This window comes from Mus pahari, chromosome 3 (assembly GCF_900095145.1).
Source record: "Mus pahari chromosome 3, PAHARI_EIJ_v1.1, whole genome shotgun sequence".
Taxonomy (NCBI): domain Eukaryota; kingdom Metazoa; phylum Chordata; class Mammalia; order Rodentia; family Muridae; genus Mus; species Mus pahari.
In genome coordinates, this window is record NC_034592.1 from 104,083,621 (window position 1) to 104,101,727 (window position 18,107).

Consider the following 18,107-nt stretch of genomic DNA (forward strand, 5'->3'; position numbering starts at 1 on the left):
AGAAGAAGAAGAAGAAGAAGAAGAAGAAGAAGAAGAAGAAGAAGAAGAAGAAGAAGAAGAAGAAGAAGAAGGAGTCCTGCTCTCAAAAAACCAAAACAAACAAACAAAAAAAAACAACAAGAGTTAAGAGGCAGGTGGGCATGATGATACCTGCCTGTAATGCCTGCAATGGGAGAGACTGAGGCAGGGTGAGTCAGTTTGAGACCTGCCTAGGCTGCATAGTATGTTTAAGGACCAAGGTTCAGTTTTCAGCACCCAGTGAAGACTCACAGCAGTCTGTACCTCCACTTCCAGGGCAGCATATGAAGCCTCTTTTGACCTTTTCAGGCACCAAGTATATATATGGTATACATATATATATATACATTCATACATGTATAGTAGACAAATCTAAACAGAAATATTTGAAAAAATAAAAAGGATTGTGAGGAGCTGGTGTGTTGGTCAGTATGAGCCCAGCACTTTGGAAACCAGATATGATGATGCACAGCTGTAATCCCAGCATTCAGAGATAGAAGTAAGGACAGAAGTTCGAATCCTATCTCCGCCACATACTTGAGGCCACCCTGGGCTATGTGAGGGAACAGGAACTGGAATGTGACTCAGCATGACTGCCTAGCATGAGCCCTAGGTTTAATCCCAAGTACCAACAAACAAATGAAATAAATGTAAGAGTTAGGTTTATTTAGCCCTCTGCATCCTTGAGTTATAGGAACACCTCCTAGATTTTTAGCCTTTTCTATCCTCTAGATCCTTAGAAGTCAGTGAAATAGTGTGAGATTGTTTTAACCAGAGGAATCATTGACCTAGATTTAGATAAGGAGAGACTCAGTGGCTCTAGGAGTTAACACTTAGAATCTCTAGGAGTTAGGTCTTAGAATGGATTTCTAAGATCTGCTTATGAGTTCCACATTTAAACATGGCTTCAGTGTAATTCAAGATCCAAATTCAAAAGGCTTTCTGATACTGTTGGATGAATTCTCTGTTTTATAGATTAGCTGTCTGCGAGGCTTCTACAGCATACTTACTACCCACATGTGTCTTTTTCTATGTGTGTGCTGGTGTTGGTTTTTTAGAATATTTATTTACTTATTTGTGTATTTGTCTATGTGTATATAGACTCGATGTCAAGTGTCTTTCTTGACATTCCACCTTACTTTTTGACATTCCACCTTACTTTTGAGGCAAGGTCTCTTACTGAATTTGGAGCTCACTGATTGGCTAGACCAGCTGCTTAGCAAGCCCTCTGAGATCTTCCTGCCTCTACCTCCCAGCATTGGGGTCAAAGAACTGTGCCACTATGCCTAGCTTTTTACATTGATGCTGAGGGTCCAAGCTCACTTTACTCACTGAGCCATCTCCCCAGCCTTGTTTCTGAATGATACAGGGTCTGTGCAGGCTGGCCTCAGAGCCAGTCCTGCTGGACCCCTCTCAGGTGCTGGGATTTCAGGTGTGAGCCACCATTACCAATACAAGTCACTGTGTTTATTTACATAGGCCTATCTTTGGGATGTTGTTCCAGGTTTGTATCACCCAACTATTCTCATTTCACTTTTGATTTTCCTATCATCATTTCAAAACTGTTCTAGTGTTAGCTGGTATGGAACCACTCTCTCTGTTATTGTCAGGTAACAGCACCTAGAGGGCTGTCTTGGCCTTCTTGGACTGAATGTATGTGTACCACATGTGTGCTGTGCCCACAGAGGCCAGGAGTAGATGTCAGATCCCTGGAGCTGGAGTTACAGATGGTTGTGAGCTGCTACGTGGTTGCTGGGGGTTGAACTCAGATTGTCAGGCCTGACAGCAGGGGCCTTCACTCATGTACTGGCTAGCTTTGTGTCAACTTGACACAGCTGGAGTTATCACAGAGAAAGGAGCTTTAGTTGGGGAAATGCCCCCATGAGATCCAGCTGTGGGGCATTTTCTCAGTGATCAAGGGGGAGAGGCCCCTTGTGGGTGGGACCATCTCTGGGCTGGTAGTCTTGGATTCTATAAGAGAGCAGGCTGAGCAAGCCTGGGGAAGCAAGCCAGTAAAGAACATCCCTCCATGGCTTCTGCATCATCTCCTGCTTTCTGACCTGCTTGAGTTCCAGTCCTGCATCCTTTGGTGATCAACAGCAGTATGGAAATGTAAGCTGAATAAACCCTTTCCTCCCCAACTTGCTTCTTGGTCATGATGTTTGTGCAGGAATAGAAACCCTAAGACAACTCACTAAACCATCTCACTGACTGCAGTCCCACCATGGTGACTTACATGGTCCTTGCAGTAAAACCGTCTTGCCTTGTGTCCCCAGGATCACGGCAGCCACCCATGTTCATGAGGCCAGCAGCCGATCCCATGCCATCTTCACTATCCACTGCACACAGGTTGGTTGCTCCTCCCTACTGGAGGATTTCTTTCTCTTCTTGTGCCTTGTGCTTACTTTCTCGCATACCTTTCACCTTGTTTCCCTCCTCCCTTTATACTTACACATTCTCTAATACCATTGGCTTCTTTAATATCTTCTGCTTATCTTCTGCTCAGTACAGTTCAGAATATTTCCACACTTATTAGATTAGTATGGGCTTGTCTAAAGTGAAAGTCAAGGTTGAAATGAAAACGCATATTAAAATGAAGAAAGCATAAATTTCACTTCCCATATGATGGAGTGAGAAGACTGACAGGTGCACTTACAAAGGCAAGTGTAAAGCAGGAGAGAACTATTCTGAATTCCGAGTGACTGAAGGCATATGGCAAAGTACACACCCCAGGATGCATAGGATGGTGAGGAAAACAGCACAGATATATGGTATTCTTGACTTGGCTCCTCCCATGCTCACTCTCATCTCCAGATGCTCCAGTGAGAAAGTTCATTGTAGAAGGTAAGGCCTGAAGATTAGCAGTGGCCATTGCTGCCTTCAGAGTGGCTCACTTGATTTTAGTTATAATGAGTACCTTGAGAGAGCCAGGGACAAGCAGATCGGTGACTTCCTTAGCTTTTGATGTGGATCCTTTTCATTTAAGTCATGAACTGCCAGACTGGGGACTTAACAGGGAAGTAATGAGTTTAATAATAGCTCTGGTATCACGGGTATTAGAAGTCATGTACATGAACAGCAGAAGCTAACTGGGCCTGTGGAGCTGGAGCGTGGTTAAGAGTGTGTACTGCTGTCCTAGAGAGCAGAGTGCAGCTCCCAGTGTGCATGTCAGACAGCTCATAACCACATGTAATTTCAGGGGGTCCAGCTTCCTCCTTGGGCACTAACTTTCATGCGAACATAACCCCTCCACACAAATTTAAAATTACAAAAAATCTTTAAAAAATCTCTAAAAAAGATAAGACTAAATAGATCAAAGCCACCCACATAGTCCTGATTTGACTGAGCCTGTACATATTTATAGAGGAAGGACAAATGGGCTCTGTGGCTTAGTGAATACTGAAGTATCCTGAACTTTTAATGCATTTCCCTGCTGACATGAAGTTCAATCAACAGAGACTAGAAGTCTTAATGAATCAAAACATGGAAGTGCTTGTGAGGTGCAAGCAGGAAGACCAGGAATTCAAAAATCAGTCTGGGCTATAACAAGTTCAAGGCCACTGTGCAAGTTGGCACACACCTTTAATCCGGTACTTAGGAGGGAGAGGCAGGCAGATCTCTGTAAATTTGAGCCCTGGTCTACAAAGCTAGTCCAGTACAGCCAGGGCTACACAGAGAAACCCTGTCCCAAACAAACAAACAAACAAACAATAACAACAAAAACCAAATTCAAGGCCAGCCTGGGCTAAGGTTCTGTATCTAAACAATTAAAACAGAAAAACAAAACAATGAGATTGTAGCCTTTGCTTATTATTTCAGTACTTGAGAGGCACAGGGAAGAAGTTCATAAATTCAAGGTCAGCCTGGGTTACATGAAATCTTGTTTCAAGGAGACAGACCACATTGTGGTGCTGGACTTTAATCCTAGCACTTGGGCTTGCTTGATGAATTGTACTGACATCCCTAGTGCCCCCCAAAATGCTGCAGAGGCCAATCTGGAGATTCGCCCTGCTCAGTATAAGTTGTGCTGATGATTTTAAAAGTCATGCTGATCAGGTAGTGAGTGTTCATCTGGTTTAGAACAAGTCACCTTGGTTAGGACTTTACCCATGGGGGAATGCCATTCATTCTGAATGATAGCTTTAAATGGTCTTTGTCCTTAGGCAGTCCTACAGAACAGCCTCCCCTCAGAGACGGCCAGCAAGATCAATCTTGTGGACCTAGCAGGCAGGTAACTGGGATTTCAAAGCTAAGAATTACTGCTCTCTTAACAGTGACCTGTAGCTTGCTCACTTTACATGGGATAGGCTGCGTTTTGCCCTGTTTGAATGTTTTAATCATCCTGAGATTACAAAGAAGGAACTCATGAATGCCAGCTTGAAGGTTACAGCAAGTCAGGAGCTGGGAAACTTCCATATTCTGGATTCTTAATCTGAACTTTCTGTTGGAACCTTTAAAACTTCCAGAGCATACCTTAGAGGCTGTGGGATCTCTGAATTTGAGGCTAGCCTGGTCTACAGAGTGAGTTCCAGGACTGCCAGAGCTATACAGAGAAGCCCTGTCTCAAAAAAACAACAAAACAAAAACAAAAGAGAGAGAGAAATACTGAAAGCCTATGCCTCAGATAAGAGTGAGGTGATTGTGTGGGTGAGGCAGAAGTGAATATTAATTTTATGTAGCTGTTCCTGTGTTAAACGTGTTTAAATATACCATGCTTCGAGTTGTTAGAAGAATTCATACTGTATTCATATTGGAACTGAATGTGTATCCAGAAAAGAAACATTTGAGGATCTTATAAGAAGGTATATAATAGCATAACATAAATTTTCTCACTTTGGAATTTAAAAGAAAACCAGTGGGGTGAGGAGCTGGGGACTTCAGTGAGCCCTAGGGTTAGTCCCAGACAGCAGTGGGGTGAGGAGCTGGGGACTTCAGTGAGCCCTGGGCTTAGTCCCAGACAGCAGTGGGGTGAGGGTAGGCAGAGCTAAGGCCTGTTTGAAAGCATGTCAGCTAACCAAACTTGTAAAGTTTTACCACTTGCCATTACTCTAAAAAGGGGTTTTGAGGTGGCCATAATAGCTATCTACCTGTAATCTCAATACCCAGGGGGCCGAGGCAGGCTGACCTCTGTGAGTTCCAGGCCAGTTTGGGTTACATAATGAGATCCTATCTTAAAAGGGGAGTAGAATTTTGAGACACATGACAGTTAATGACACAGATACAGTAAATCATTAAACTGTCAAAATATGAATTTAAAGCAAGTCTTTCCCTGTGAAAGATTACTACCATTAATACTGTAAATAAGCAATGTTTGGCCTAAAATGCTCTGGCAGCTCCTTTTTGCACTCCCCCCCCCCAATCACTAGCAAGATTTACAAGGGTACCTGTGTGGAGGCAATCCTACAGTCTTTTATTCCCATCCTGGCTGGGACTTTGTGCAGACCTGACTGCTGAAGGAGAGAGCCTTGTGAGGCAACTCCAAACCATCATGGTTGCCAGTAAGTGGGATACTGGATCTGTTTCTGTTTATATCCAGAAAGAGGAAAAGTGTTGATGATGACACAGGAGAGAGTAACACAAGAGAAACTGATTCTGTGGATGTGCTGTAACAGGACGGGGTCCAGCAGCACTGCTGAGTCCTGAGTGCTTTGTGTTTATTCTTATTGGTCTGTTTCAGTGAGAGAGCTGATCCCAGTTACTGTAAGGACCGGATTACTGAAGGCTCCAATATCAACAAGTCCCTTGTGACCCTGGGAATTGTAATCTCCACTTTAGGTATTTTGGTAATAGACTTGGGGTGAATGGCATCTGGAGGGAGACCTGGGAAAACAACTCATACTACTTTCATTTTGTCAAAATGTGGTAGATGTGCCAGCTATTGGATGGAACACAGGGTCCCCAATGGAGGAGCTAGAGAAAGTACCCAAGGAACTGAAGGGGGCTACAACCCTGTAGGTGGAACAGCAATATGAACTAAACAGTACCTCCTGAGCTCAAGTCTCTAGCTGCATATGTAGCAGAAGATGGCCTAATCAGCCATCACTGGGAAGAGAGGCCTCTTGGTTTTGCAAACTTTCTATGACCCAGCACAAGGGAAGGCCTGGGCCAAGTAGTGGGAGTGGGTGGGTAGGGGAGCAGGGGCGGGGGGGTATAGGGAACTTTCGGGATAGCATTTGAATTTGAAATGTAAATAAAGAAAATAATAATAATAAAAAAAATGTGGTAGATGCTTACAAAGTTAATTATTTATTTATTTATTTTGATAAGGTTACATTTTAGTTTGAGCATTCCAGAATAATGTTAAAATACTCCATATCATAGTTCAATGTCTAAACTTAAACTTAAAGCCTATGCAGGAAAGGAGTATGGCACTCGGTCTGTGTTTGTAACCATTGTTTTGGAATATTTGCTTCATAATGCCTTCAGTATTCTACTTTTGATTTGCTTTTCTACTTTTGTTTTTGATCTATCAAGCCCAGAACTCACAAGTGTTCAGCAGCTGCCAGAGCCTCAGTAGTGCAGCCAGCAGTGGGGGTGACAGTGGGGTTCCCAGCACCACATCTGGGGCCAGCAGCGGAGGGGGATCTGCGAGGAGGCAGTCATATATCCCATACCGGGACTCTGTGCTCACCTGGCTGCTGAAGGAGAGCCTCGGAGGCAACTCCAAAACCATCATGGTTGCCAGTAAGTGGGATGCTTCCATTTGGAGTTGGTATTGTGCCTAGAAAAGTGCACTGGCCACTTATGCTCCTCAGTCCCGCAGGACTGCATTGGCAGCAAGACTCGAGAGTAAGAGGGAGGGGCCCAGAGTATTGCTCATCTTTATCCTTCTACCTCAGCGGTGTCCCCTGCACATACCAGCTACAGTGAGACCATGAGTACAATGAGATACGCATCCAACGCCAAAAACATCATCAACAAGCCACGGGTGAATGAGGTAAGACCTTCCTTGGAAGACCTTGCCTGACATCGTTTGAAGTCTCCTTATTGTTCTCTGGGGTTTTCTTATTATTTCTTTCATAGTCTGTTGTGGTGATTAAACATTGATGAGAAGCAACTTGGGAAGAAAAGCTTTCTGTTGCTGTGATAAAATACCATAACCAAGGCAACTTACAGAAGAAAGAGTTTATTTGGGGCTTATGGTCCTAGAGGGTTAGAGTTCATGATGGTGGAGTAACAGAGCAGGTGGAAGGTACCCAGAGCAGCAGCTGAGAGCTTACATCTCAACCGCATGTAGGGGGCAGCGAGAACTAGCTAGAGATGGCTTTGAAACTGTAAAACCCACCCACAGTGACTTACTTCCTCTAGCAAGGCCACACCTCATAATCCTCCCCAAACAGCCACCAGCTGGAGACCAAGTATTCAATGTCTAAAGTTTATGGGGGCTGTCTCATTCAAAGCATCATGGAGGCTTATCACTTACACGGATTGCAGTCCACCTTGAGGGAAACCAAGGCAGGAACCTGGAGTCACTCAGTTTGCTAGATTGCCCTCCACGGCTTGCTCAGCTTGTTTTTTTATACAATCTAGACCACCTATCCAGAAGTTGCACTGTCCACAGTTAGCTGGACCCTCCCAATCAACCATTAACCATAAAAATGCCCCATGGGCTTGCCTACGGTTCAGTCTGAGAGACCTTTTCTCAGTTGAGGTTCCAGTTTTCCAGATGACTTTAGCTACTGTCAAGGTGACAAAAATCTAACGAGCACAATTTTCATCTCAACCTCCCTGCTGTAAATGATTTACTTTCTCCCAATGAAAATGCCCTGCCTTCCTCTGATCTCTCAGCAAATCATTTTATTAACAGATTTTTTTAGGCATTCATTTCTTTAGGGCCATTCATTGTAAGATCCCTAGTGTACAATTGCCCCTCGAAGAAAGGTCATTTGGAACCTTAAGTTTGATGCTTTTATTTTTGATATTGATTTGTGTCTAGGTTTTATTATATAAATTGCAGTTGACTTCACTTTTGGATTAAAACGGGAGTATAAAGAACTTGTGGCTTTGAAAGCTGAGTGATCCCAAGAACGTTGCCAGTGTTCCTTATCTCTTGGAGATTCTGTGAACTTTCAGAGCATGGGTCACAGCTGGTGGACAGACATACCTAGGGGCTGTTTTCAAAGGCAGTATGATTAGACATGTAACAGATTTAATCATCATACAGGAGGATTAATGTTTGTGAGCTGCCCTGCCCTGCTCTAAGGTGGTGATTTTCAAAGTCCATATATAAAAGGATCATCTGAAGAGTTTGTTAAACATAACTGAGCCCCAACCCCCAAGAATTGCTTTCTTGGGTGGGTCTGGGATTTGCATTTGTCACAAGTTCTTGGACCTACTGCTGTAGGTCCTGGGATTCTGCTTTGATAAGTCACTCCCGAAGCATAACACCCTTCTCCAGATGAGCACTCCATAGCAGTCTGGGGCCTGCTGGGAGCCAGTGGTGACTGTGCTCTCTGTGTTTCAGGATGCAAATGTGAAACTCATCCGAGAACTCAGAGAAGAGATTGAGAGGTTGAAAGCCATGTTGCTGAACTTTGAACTGGTATGATGGCAGTCAGTACTCTTCTAGATTGCAATGATGGGCTTGTATCTGGAACACTTGGGGCCTGCCATACTCTTTGTTTTCAAGTTTTATATTATTACTGTGTATTTGTATGAACATGGGTGTATACATGCACGTAGAGGTCAGAGGACACCTTTTGGGAGTGGTTCTCTCCTTCCACCTTGTGCTCTGGGTTGCTTCTGCCTGCTGAGCCCTCTGGCTGGCCTTGTACTTTATATCTTCAGTTGACAGTGATGAAGCAAAGGCAGAAGGATTCCCCCTCCCCCTGCTTTCTCTGTGTGGCTTCAGATGAGCTGGATGGCCTTTCCTCGTGTCATCTTGTGTCTAGAGGACATTTGCCTTGCTGGTCCTTGCTCTCTGTAGCATTGGGTCCTAGAGAAGAATTCATTTCATTTCTCCTCCTTTGTGCTCACAGGAGCCCAAATACCAAATGCCCCGACTTACTTCTTACTTCAGTGGCGATGTCTTTGCTTTATCCATACTTTAGAACTTGTTCTCTATTTCTCTCTGTTTCTGTCTGTCTGTCTGTCTGTCTGTCTCTCTCTCTCTCTCTCTCTCTTTCTCTGCAGAGGAACTTCAGCTCACTGAATGATGATCTGGATGAGAGCTTGCAGGAGCTAGTATTCCAAAGTGATTTGAAGGTGGGTGTGTTGAGTGGACTCAGTAGAACTTTCCAGTACCCTGCAAATAAGTTTGATCTCCACTTGTCATTCCTCATCTAGGTCTGCTTCCTCAGTGGGGCAGAGAGCAGTTGTCTAGTTCAGAAATCATTTTATTTCCATTGAGCCTTGAGTAGAGAAGGTGTTTGCCTTAGTTGATAGTAAATGAATTTTTTTTTGCATGTTTGTATTTTATTTTCTTAGGCTCCTGGTAGTTTTTTTTGGATAGTATAAGTAGCCTAGAAAAATGATTTGCTAGTCAGTAAATCGGGCAACCAGCATGTATTCACAGGCTGAGTGCTCAGTTTGAAGCTTCAAGAGCTAGAGGAGTCCCTCCCTCTGGTGGCATCGACCACTTGGATACACAGAGGCTAGTGTTTCATGACATGTCTGATAAGGAAGAAATCATCATGCCCTGTAATTTTTGGAACAGTTGTCATGTGATGGAAGGCAGAGAACTGGTTTTGAACTAGACCTTGAGGGGTTGATAGAGTTGTTAGAAAGGGAGAAGGGCACTTTGTATGAGGGAGAGATGACATAAACAAAGCCACAGAACTGGGAGAGTGACCTGGGACAGTAACAGTATGGAAGCATGTACAGATTGCCTGGTGCAGGGAGCAAAATGGAACAATAGTCATGTCACAGCAGCGGGGACATGGTAAGGTGAGTGCGACCGCCTGCAGCCATACCCAGAGTTTGAAAGGTGGGCTGGGGCTGAAAGAGATTAGACAGCGAACAAGGAAGGAAGGCTAAGACAACATAACTGATCAAAGCCCCCAAGTTTACTAAGATTCTGAGCTTATATAGAGGGAGGAGGCCCATCCCCCACCACTCCATTCTTGATGCCCTTCACCAACTGAAGGTGATCTATCTGCAGGATGCTGTCTCTGGAAGGGCTCAAGGGTCTCAGCAGCTAGCGATTTGGAGGAAGGCAGTGGCAGGTGTAGACAATAGAACCTGCTTTATAAGTTGGAAGGTTCCACCCCAGGTGGTCCTGTGCTTAGTGGCAACAAGGTCTGAATCAGCCTGCTTCAAGGCTGGGGGAGGCAACAGGAAGGGAGGCAGGAAGGAACCAGAGGCAAGGCCCTGATTAGGCCCTGCCTTCTAAAGTTTCTATCACCTTCCAAAGCAATGCCACCGGCTGGGCACAAAGTTTTTAACACAGGAACCTCTGGGGCATTTCATACTCAAACCAGGACACATTTTTTTTTTTTCTAGTTAAAAGAACAATGTATGCTCACTGAAGAAAATTTTAAGCATTTATTGAAGGAGCTGCTGTTTCTGAAAGTAACACGTAAAACACACGAAACACTCACAGATGAAAGGGTACAAGGACCTCTGTGAGATTCCAAATAGTGACAGCTGGGATCGTGAGGAAGTAAAATGTGGAGGCAGTAGGTAGGAGTGGACCTCAGTCACTCCCCACACACGCAGCCTGTCATCTCTTGTACTCTGCAGATAGACACGCTGACTCAACATTGGACTGAGAAGCGCAATGACTGGCAGGCGCTCATGGAGCATTATGGTGTGGACATCAACAGGAAGAGGGCCAGGGTGGTCATCGACTCCAGCCTGCCACACCTGATGGCCTTGGAGGACGATGTGCTCAGCACAGGCGTCGTGCTTTATCACCTCAAGGTGAGGAGGCTGGCTCACCTCCTCCTTCCCTGAGCGCTGGCCTCAGAAAGGAGCTCACAGCCGTGCTCTTAGGGATCCAGACCAAGGCCTCAGAGCTGCCTCGGGGATCTGACCCAGCCACAGTGTGGGATTTTGTATGGGTTTTGTGTAAATGGCTGGAGGAAGCTGGCAATCAGCATGATTTTTGGATTTCAGCTGCTACTGATGCTTTCCTGTAACTGACTCATTATTTCTGTGCCTTAATTTCTTCACATTAAGGTAAGAATGGCACCTCTTCCATTGCTTTTCTGACTTCCTAAAGCATAGGGGTGCAGTTACGGAGAGTGGAATCCTAACCTCAAAAATACAATCAGTATAAGCTGAGAAGAATGCCCTGTGCCTGTAGTCCCTGCCGCTCATAAAGGAGATGCAGGAAGGTCCTTGAGCTCAGGAGTTTGAGGCCAGCTTAAGAAGATGATGACTGTCAGAGCTTCTAAACTACAAATTCAGGCTGTTCAAACATGGGCAAATTCAAGAGTCTAGAAAGTTTTCTTCTCACACTTTGATTGAGCCTGCAAGCCACCAAGGACAGATGCCTCCCCTCTTCCCGACCCCTGAAGAGAGACCCTGAGCAAGGCGACTTACAAAAAGAAAGCATTTCATTGAGAGCTTCCTTATAGTTTCAGAGGGTTACTCCATGCCCATCATGGCAGAAAGCATGCCAGCAGGCAGGCAGGCAGTCACTGGGGCAATAACTGAGAGCTCACATCTGATCTAAAAGTTGCAGGCTGAGAGAGAGTAAGACTGGGCCTGGTGTGGACTTTTGAAATTTCAAAGCCTGGTGACCTACTTCCTCCAACAAGGCCACACTTCCTAATTCTCCCCTAACAGTTCCACAGACTGGGGACCCTGCATTCAAACATGATCCTATAGAGACCATTCTATATCAAACCACCACAGAATGGATTTTCTCACCTCAAGTGAGAAAAAGCCCTCCTTGACTGGATCCTAAAACCCTATACCCAACTGCTGGGGTTTTGGTTGATTGCAGATGTAGTCAAGTTGACAACCAAGATCAGCCATCATGCTTCTCCTTTGGCAGTGTTGATAGAAGTTGGCAACCATTGACTTATATGCAGGGAGGGGCATGGGGCAAGGCTAAAACTTCACTGCTTCCAGGATTCTTCTCTTACGCTGTTTTGGGAAAGTTACAAGGTCTCCCTGTTCTTGCTGCTAATAGTGTGACCTAGTGATTTTAGTCACCTTGGAAATCTCTCATTGGAGAGGTGTTATGATAAGACTGAGAAAAACATGGGTGAAGTGGATTCAGAGACCTGAATTGAAACCACAGCTTTTCTACTTAGCAAATGGGTTTCTTAGGCAATTTGTCTCTATGAGCTTCAGATTTCTGGCCTATAAGAAGGTTACAGTAGCACCAACATTTGAGGTTGTTAATGGATTAAACAAAGCCAAGCATAATTATAAATGCCACTGATCTCAGCACTTGGGAGACTGAGGCAAGAAGTTGAGAGTTCAAGACCAGCCCAGGCTACAAAGTGGGTTACTGGCTTATAAAGCAAACAGACAAAAAGGAGTAAGACAATGTCTACAAAACATTTAGCATAATACTTGGGACATAGCAAATGGTTACTTAAGAAACATATACTCGCTGGGTATGGTGGCTGCCCCAGCACTTGGGAGGCAGAGGTAGGCAGATTTCTGAGTTTGAGGCCAGCCTGGTCTACAAAGTGAGTTCCAGGACAGCCAGAGCTACAAAGAGAAACCCTCTCGAAAGCCCCAAAAAAAAAAAAAGCAAAAAACCAAAAACAACAAACAAACAAACAAAACAAAAAAACCCCATATACCCAGGCTGGAGAGATGGCTCAGCAGTTAAGAGCACTGACTGCTCTTCTAAAGGTCCTGAGTTCATATCCCAGCAACCACATGGTGGCTCACAACCATCCATAATGAGATCTCCCTTGGAGTGTCTGAAAACAGCTACAGTGTACTTACATATAATAAATAACAATCTTAAAAGAAAAAAGAAAGAAGTCAGCATCTTTGCTACCATGTTGCTGCCTTCCTACAGCTGTGTGGTCTGCAGTGGGTTTGTCCTAATCAGGAGCCCAAAGCCTAGTGTTGTTCTAATTCAGTGCTTTGCTTGTGTTGTACTAATTCAGTGCTTTGCTTATGTTACCACCAGTTGCTGTGCTCTCTTCCACTCTCTTCCAGTTCCTTCCGCTTCTAGAGACACCTTCCCCCTGTTTGTGCTAACCCTTCATAGAACTTGGCATCTGTTATGCTTCCTCTGAGGAGCAAGAAGGTAACAATCCATACATCTATCCCAAAGTCTCTGAGTCTCCTGCATCAGACATGGGCCACACTAACCTTAGTTGCTTTGAGAATGGAGTATATGTAGTACATGTGTGCCCCCTTCCTCCTACTGAAGAACTTCTAACCTGCAGCTATGCCTTGACCTCAGGCCATGGGGCAGAAAGGAGTTTGTCAGCACTTGTTGGGCTTTGCAAATAGACAGCGGTGTGTATTACTGCTAGTGTCCCCCTGGACTGCAGAGCGAGCAGATGGGAGGCCAGAAGAGCCTACTGAGGCTGGGAAATGGTTCTGAGAATGCTGAGTTAGGCTTAGGAAGACACAGATGATACACAGATATGGACTATGCTGTGAGGGTAGGGCTGTGTCTCTCTTTATTCTTATTAACATGGTTTCCTTCTTTCCTCCCCATAGGAGGGGACAACAAAAATCGGAAGGATTGATTCAGACCAGGAGCAGGATATTGGTAGGTGACCACACATTTGATTCTGACACACAGGCAACTCTTTGTGCCTGAATAGAGGAAGCTGATGATCACAATGTGCAAAGGAGTCTCTGGAGGGTTCTGGGTCTGCTTGGCTTTCTGCTGCTAGCTTTTGAGTTGAAACTTGGAAGGAGGCAGCTTATATGGGGGAGACTTTTACCTCCTGATGGTTTCAGGTGGTAGGAGTTCTTTTTTGTTGGCCTGGGAAATATTCCAGGTGTTGGGTTGGAACTTGGTAAAACCGGAAGAGGCATTCTCCTGAATGATTTCTGAACTCAAGTTGCCCCCGCCTCTTCAGTCCTTCAGGGCCAGTGGATTGAGAAAGATCACTGCACGATCACTAGCACTTGTGGGGTGGTCATTCTCCGGCCTACCCAAGGGGCACGCTGTACGGTCAATGGCCGTGAGGTCTCTGCTTCCTGCCGTCTGACACAGGGTAAGGCTGTCTACCTTCCAGGGTGTCTTAGTCAGGGTTTTTATTCCTGCGAAACATCATGACCAAGAAGCAGTTGGGGAGGAAAGGGTTTATTCAGCTTACACTTCCATACTGCTGTTCATCACCAAGGAAGTCAGGACTGGAACTAAAGCAGGTCAAGAAGCAGGAGCTGATGCAAAGGCCATGGAGGGATGTTCCTTACTGGCTTGCTTCCCCTGGCTTGCTCAGCCTGCTCTCTTATAGAACCCAAGACTACCNAGCCTGCTCTCTTATAGAACCCAAGACTACCAGCCCAGAGATGGTCCCACCCACAGGGGCCCTCACCCCTTGGTCACTAATTGAGAGAATGCCCTGCAGCTGGATCTCATGGAGGCATTTCCCCAACTAAAGCTCCTTTCTCTGTGATAACTCCAGCTGTGTCAAGTTGACACAAAACTAGCCAGTACACAGGGTATATGTGGATGAGTGATGAAGCTCTTCAGGCTCATAGGTCCAGAGTGAAGCAAGAATCAATCATATGTTACTCAGCCTCTTTACCCAGGGACCTGAAGATTTTCTAACATAATCCTCCTCATTCTAGGACCCAAGAGTAGAGAATGACTCATGGAAATTTGGGCTTGTTTATCTGAACCTCAGTTTCTTCATCTGTGATAATGGGAGCATAGGGCAGGATTGAATGAAGCCTGTCTTTTCACAGTTCTTGGTAGTTTGCTGTAAAGACTTTGTGTCAGTGTGCCTCTAGTCTATTTAAATCCCATTCTCTGAAGCTAAACTCAGAGTCCTCATCTTCATGAAATTTCTCTTGACTATACTACCTGGAATTTTCCTGTTATTTATTTGATTATAACCATGAGATATATCATTAATAGATATCAGCTTAGCTTGTTGCAGGCATGAGTTATCTCACAGTATCACAGTTTGTCTCATGGTGTGATTATGGACTGAACTCTGGTTTGTGTATCACAGGAGCTGTCATAACCCTGGGGAAAGCACAGAAGTTCCGATTTAACCACCCAGCCGAGGCTGCTGTGCTGCGGCACCAAAGGCTCAAGGTAGGCATGGCTGTGATTTCTGAGCGGCTGCTTGGAACTACCCTGTTGTACTACCCTGTTGGAATCAATGCTCGTTTCCATGTCTCAGGTTGGAGAGGCTCTTGGCAGCAGTGGATCTTTGGAATGGCTGGACTTGGATGGAGATGTCAGTGCCTCAAGACTGGGTCTCTGTCCTGTGCTCAGGAAGGAGAGGTGAGAATCTGCTGATTGTAACAATGGAGTCTCCTACATTTACTTCTTAGTCCAGAACAGACTGGAAATGGGAGAGTGTTGTATAACTAAGGTCTGAACAAATTAGGTCCAGATTGACCTGGGTAAGTGTTGTGGCTTGAAAATAAAATGTTCTCCACAGGCTTGGGCATTGAAGACCAATCTCCATCTTGTGGTATAACCTATGAGGTCCTGGAACCTTTGGGAGGTATGATAGAGCCCAAAGAAGTAGGTCACTTCCCTCTGCCCACCTCTCCACTTCCTATTACCATGAGGTGAGCCACTTTGTACCACCACATGTGCCCCTATCCTTGCTCATGCCCAAACTTCGGGGTAGTCAGTCTCCCATAGATTAGGACTTCTGAACTGGTAGGCTAACATGAATCCTTTTCTCAAGTCGTTTCCCTCAAGTGTTTGCTACAGCAATGAGAAACTATGAGTAATCTGAAAATTCGGAACTGGCTGCTGAGTTTGTAGCCAACAGGGACGTAGCCATGGTCCTCATTTTCATCCTGCTTGGTATCTTGTCTCTCTTCTCACTGAAAGACATGTATCTCTCCTGTCAGCAAGATTTATCTGGGAAGTGTCAGCAGACATCTTTGGTACTGCTTCTAAACCTTACTTCCCCACAGTTCTGTAAGTCTCAGTGCACCTGTGACTGTGAGTTCATAGTATGTATATCTGTTAGCCTAGATTAAGTATGGCTTCCTCTGGATCTTTAAAATGTATTTCTTTTATTCTCTCAACCAACAATGCAGAGCTGTGCACATGAGGGATCAGAACCTATGGGAGCAATGAGAAAGCACATTGAGAGTCTGCTCTCCCTCCTGCTTCACCTGCTTTGGGATAAACTTTGAAGTCTTGAGTTAATTTGTATGCAGTTGACAGCAGCTGGTTTTCTACTTCACCATTATCCTTTCTATACAGAATCCTTTCCTCAACTGGATACCTGGTGGGTTTGCCCCTGGAAGCTCCTTTGTTCCTTTAGCCCAAATGACCTGTATGTCAGGTCTAACTGTAGGGAAGTCATCAGGGACTTAGAACCAGTGAGGTCACTAGCAGGACTATCAAGCACTTCCAAGGACTCGCAGCAGGTTCTTGTGACCCTTGGCCTCTTTGGAGGGATCCGGCTCGCTCTTCTGGCCTGGAGCATTTGATGAAAGATGAAGATAGTTTTGTCTGACACTGATAGAAGGAGATGATGTGGATGGGGAGTAGGATGACCAGCAGAGCATCTTCACAGAGCTGCCCACATGATGAACCATAATGCTCCAGCAGAGGTTTAGGGACGACTGGTCCCAGGGTCAAGGTCTTAGGGGCCCGTGGAGTGAAGGGCAAGCTGGAAAAGCTGGTGCAGGTGGAGAGTATCAAAGCCAAGGAGAATTTGGGACTGAGGCTGAAGTTCTTGTTTTCTCAGAAAGAACCCCTTATTTTGTAGGGAAGCCATGAAGGAGAATTTGTTTTGGATAAGGTTTCATTGGGAAGACAGACTGAAGATCTGGTTTATCTCAGAGTGCAGAGTTCACAGGGAACAACACTGCAATTTGAAGAGCTATGGATTTAGAAAGGCACGTTGGAATTGGGTGAACAGACTTGCATGTGGCCCTACCACATAAAAGCTGTGTGATCTCAGACAGCTCCCTTACTCTTTGAGCCTGTTTCCTCATCTCTAAAGGAAGAGTGCTTATCCACTTCCCAGGGATCCTGTGATATGGACTGGTGGAGCTGAACGGGAAAAATCCCCACATGCCCATGGCCCTAACGGCCCTAGGGAAGCTGTTTTCCTTTCTTGTCCTCTTGTGTCAGCCAGCTCACCATCCTCCCCAGAGAGCTCTGTAAGTTCATCCTTCCTTTTAAATATCTTCAGGATTCTGTAGCCTCATGACCTTTCATCAACACCAAGAATGTGCTCTTTTATCCATTCAACTGTCAAGGCCTCTCTCATGGACTGCCCCCACCATTCACCACCAGCTTGAGGGGCCTATAGGTTGGGCTGGGCCTATCCATCTACTGTAGCCAGCATCTGGTGCCAGCCCTTGGTCAGGTGGTATGGCCCTCAAGCTAATGACTGGGCAAAGGGGCCAGGGAGTAGAACAGACAGAAGAAGAAAGTACATGACCAATTCTGGATTTGTAGGCAGTCTCTCCTACTCTTAACCTGAGCTTGGCTTCAGTGCTGCCTTCATCCTAGCTGCTATCCCTCATTTATCTCTGGAGGAGCATTTGAGAGAGCCAGAGCTTTTTCTAAGCCATTTTTGTTTTCTTGTAGTAGTGATCTGGACTAGGAAGAAATTCTGTCCTGGAGGCCGTTGGCTATGTTCTTCTAATTCTCTTGTTTGGAGTTGGTGGGGCAGGGCTTACCTTAAATGTCCAGAACCCAGAAGAGGCTCTCACTGCTGCTGCAGGAGTAAGTAGCCACCACTAAATTCTGCTGCAGACTCTGCAAAGCCCCGAGGCAGCAGATGACAACTGCAAGAGAACAGTGGAGATTCCTGACAAGTAGTTGGCGACCAGGGTTAACAGTTTTCCTTCTCAGTATTTCTGAAGATTTTTCTGTATTTCCTGGGGGAATTTTAGTAGAAACTCTTTTAATTCTTTCATTTTTCAAGGAATAGCTCCTCTATATATGTATACTTGCATATATCCATGATTTGGGGTGTGTGTGTGTGCATGTGCATATGAGAGAGAAAAAGAGAGAGAGAGAGAGAGAGAGAGAGAGAGAGAGAGAGAGAGAGAGA

The 18,107-nt window shown here is 45.2% G+C and overlaps 1 protein-coding gene across 4 annotated transcripts in view; it reads left to right on the top strand.

Annotated features, from left to right (window-relative positions):
* Window positions 1–18,107, top strand: part of Stard9 (StAR related lipid transfer domain containing 9) — an 80,069-nt gene that overhangs the window by 39,691 nt on the left and 22,271 nt on the right. For 3 of the 4 annotated variants that reach the window (XM_029536325.1, XM_029536324.1, XM_029536326.1), the window contains exons 9-20: window positions 2,295–2,367; window positions 4,182–4,249; window positions 5,696–5,793; window positions 6,493–6,702; window positions 6,858–6,955; window positions 8,483–8,560; window positions 9,151–9,222; window positions 10,699–10,878; window positions 13,603–13,654; window positions 13,971–14,108; window positions 15,075–15,160; window positions 15,249–15,352. In XM_029536325.1, the coding sequence (XP_029392185.1) occupies window positions 2,295–2,367; window positions 4,182–4,249; window positions 5,696–5,793; window positions 6,493–6,702; window positions 6,858–6,955; window positions 8,483–8,560; window positions 9,151–9,222; window positions 10,699–10,878; window positions 13,603–13,654; window positions 13,971–14,108; window positions 15,075–15,160; window positions 15,249–15,352 (1,257 nt within the window). The remainder of the gene's footprint in view (window positions 1–2,294; window positions 2,368–4,181; window positions 4,250–5,695; window positions 5,794–6,492; window positions 6,703–6,857; window positions 6,956–8,482; window positions 8,561–9,150; window positions 9,223–10,698; window positions 10,879–13,602; window positions 13,655–13,970; window positions 14,109–15,074; window positions 15,161–15,248; window positions 15,353–18,107) is intronic. The other variant, XM_021193326.2, reaches the window with a different exon arrangement.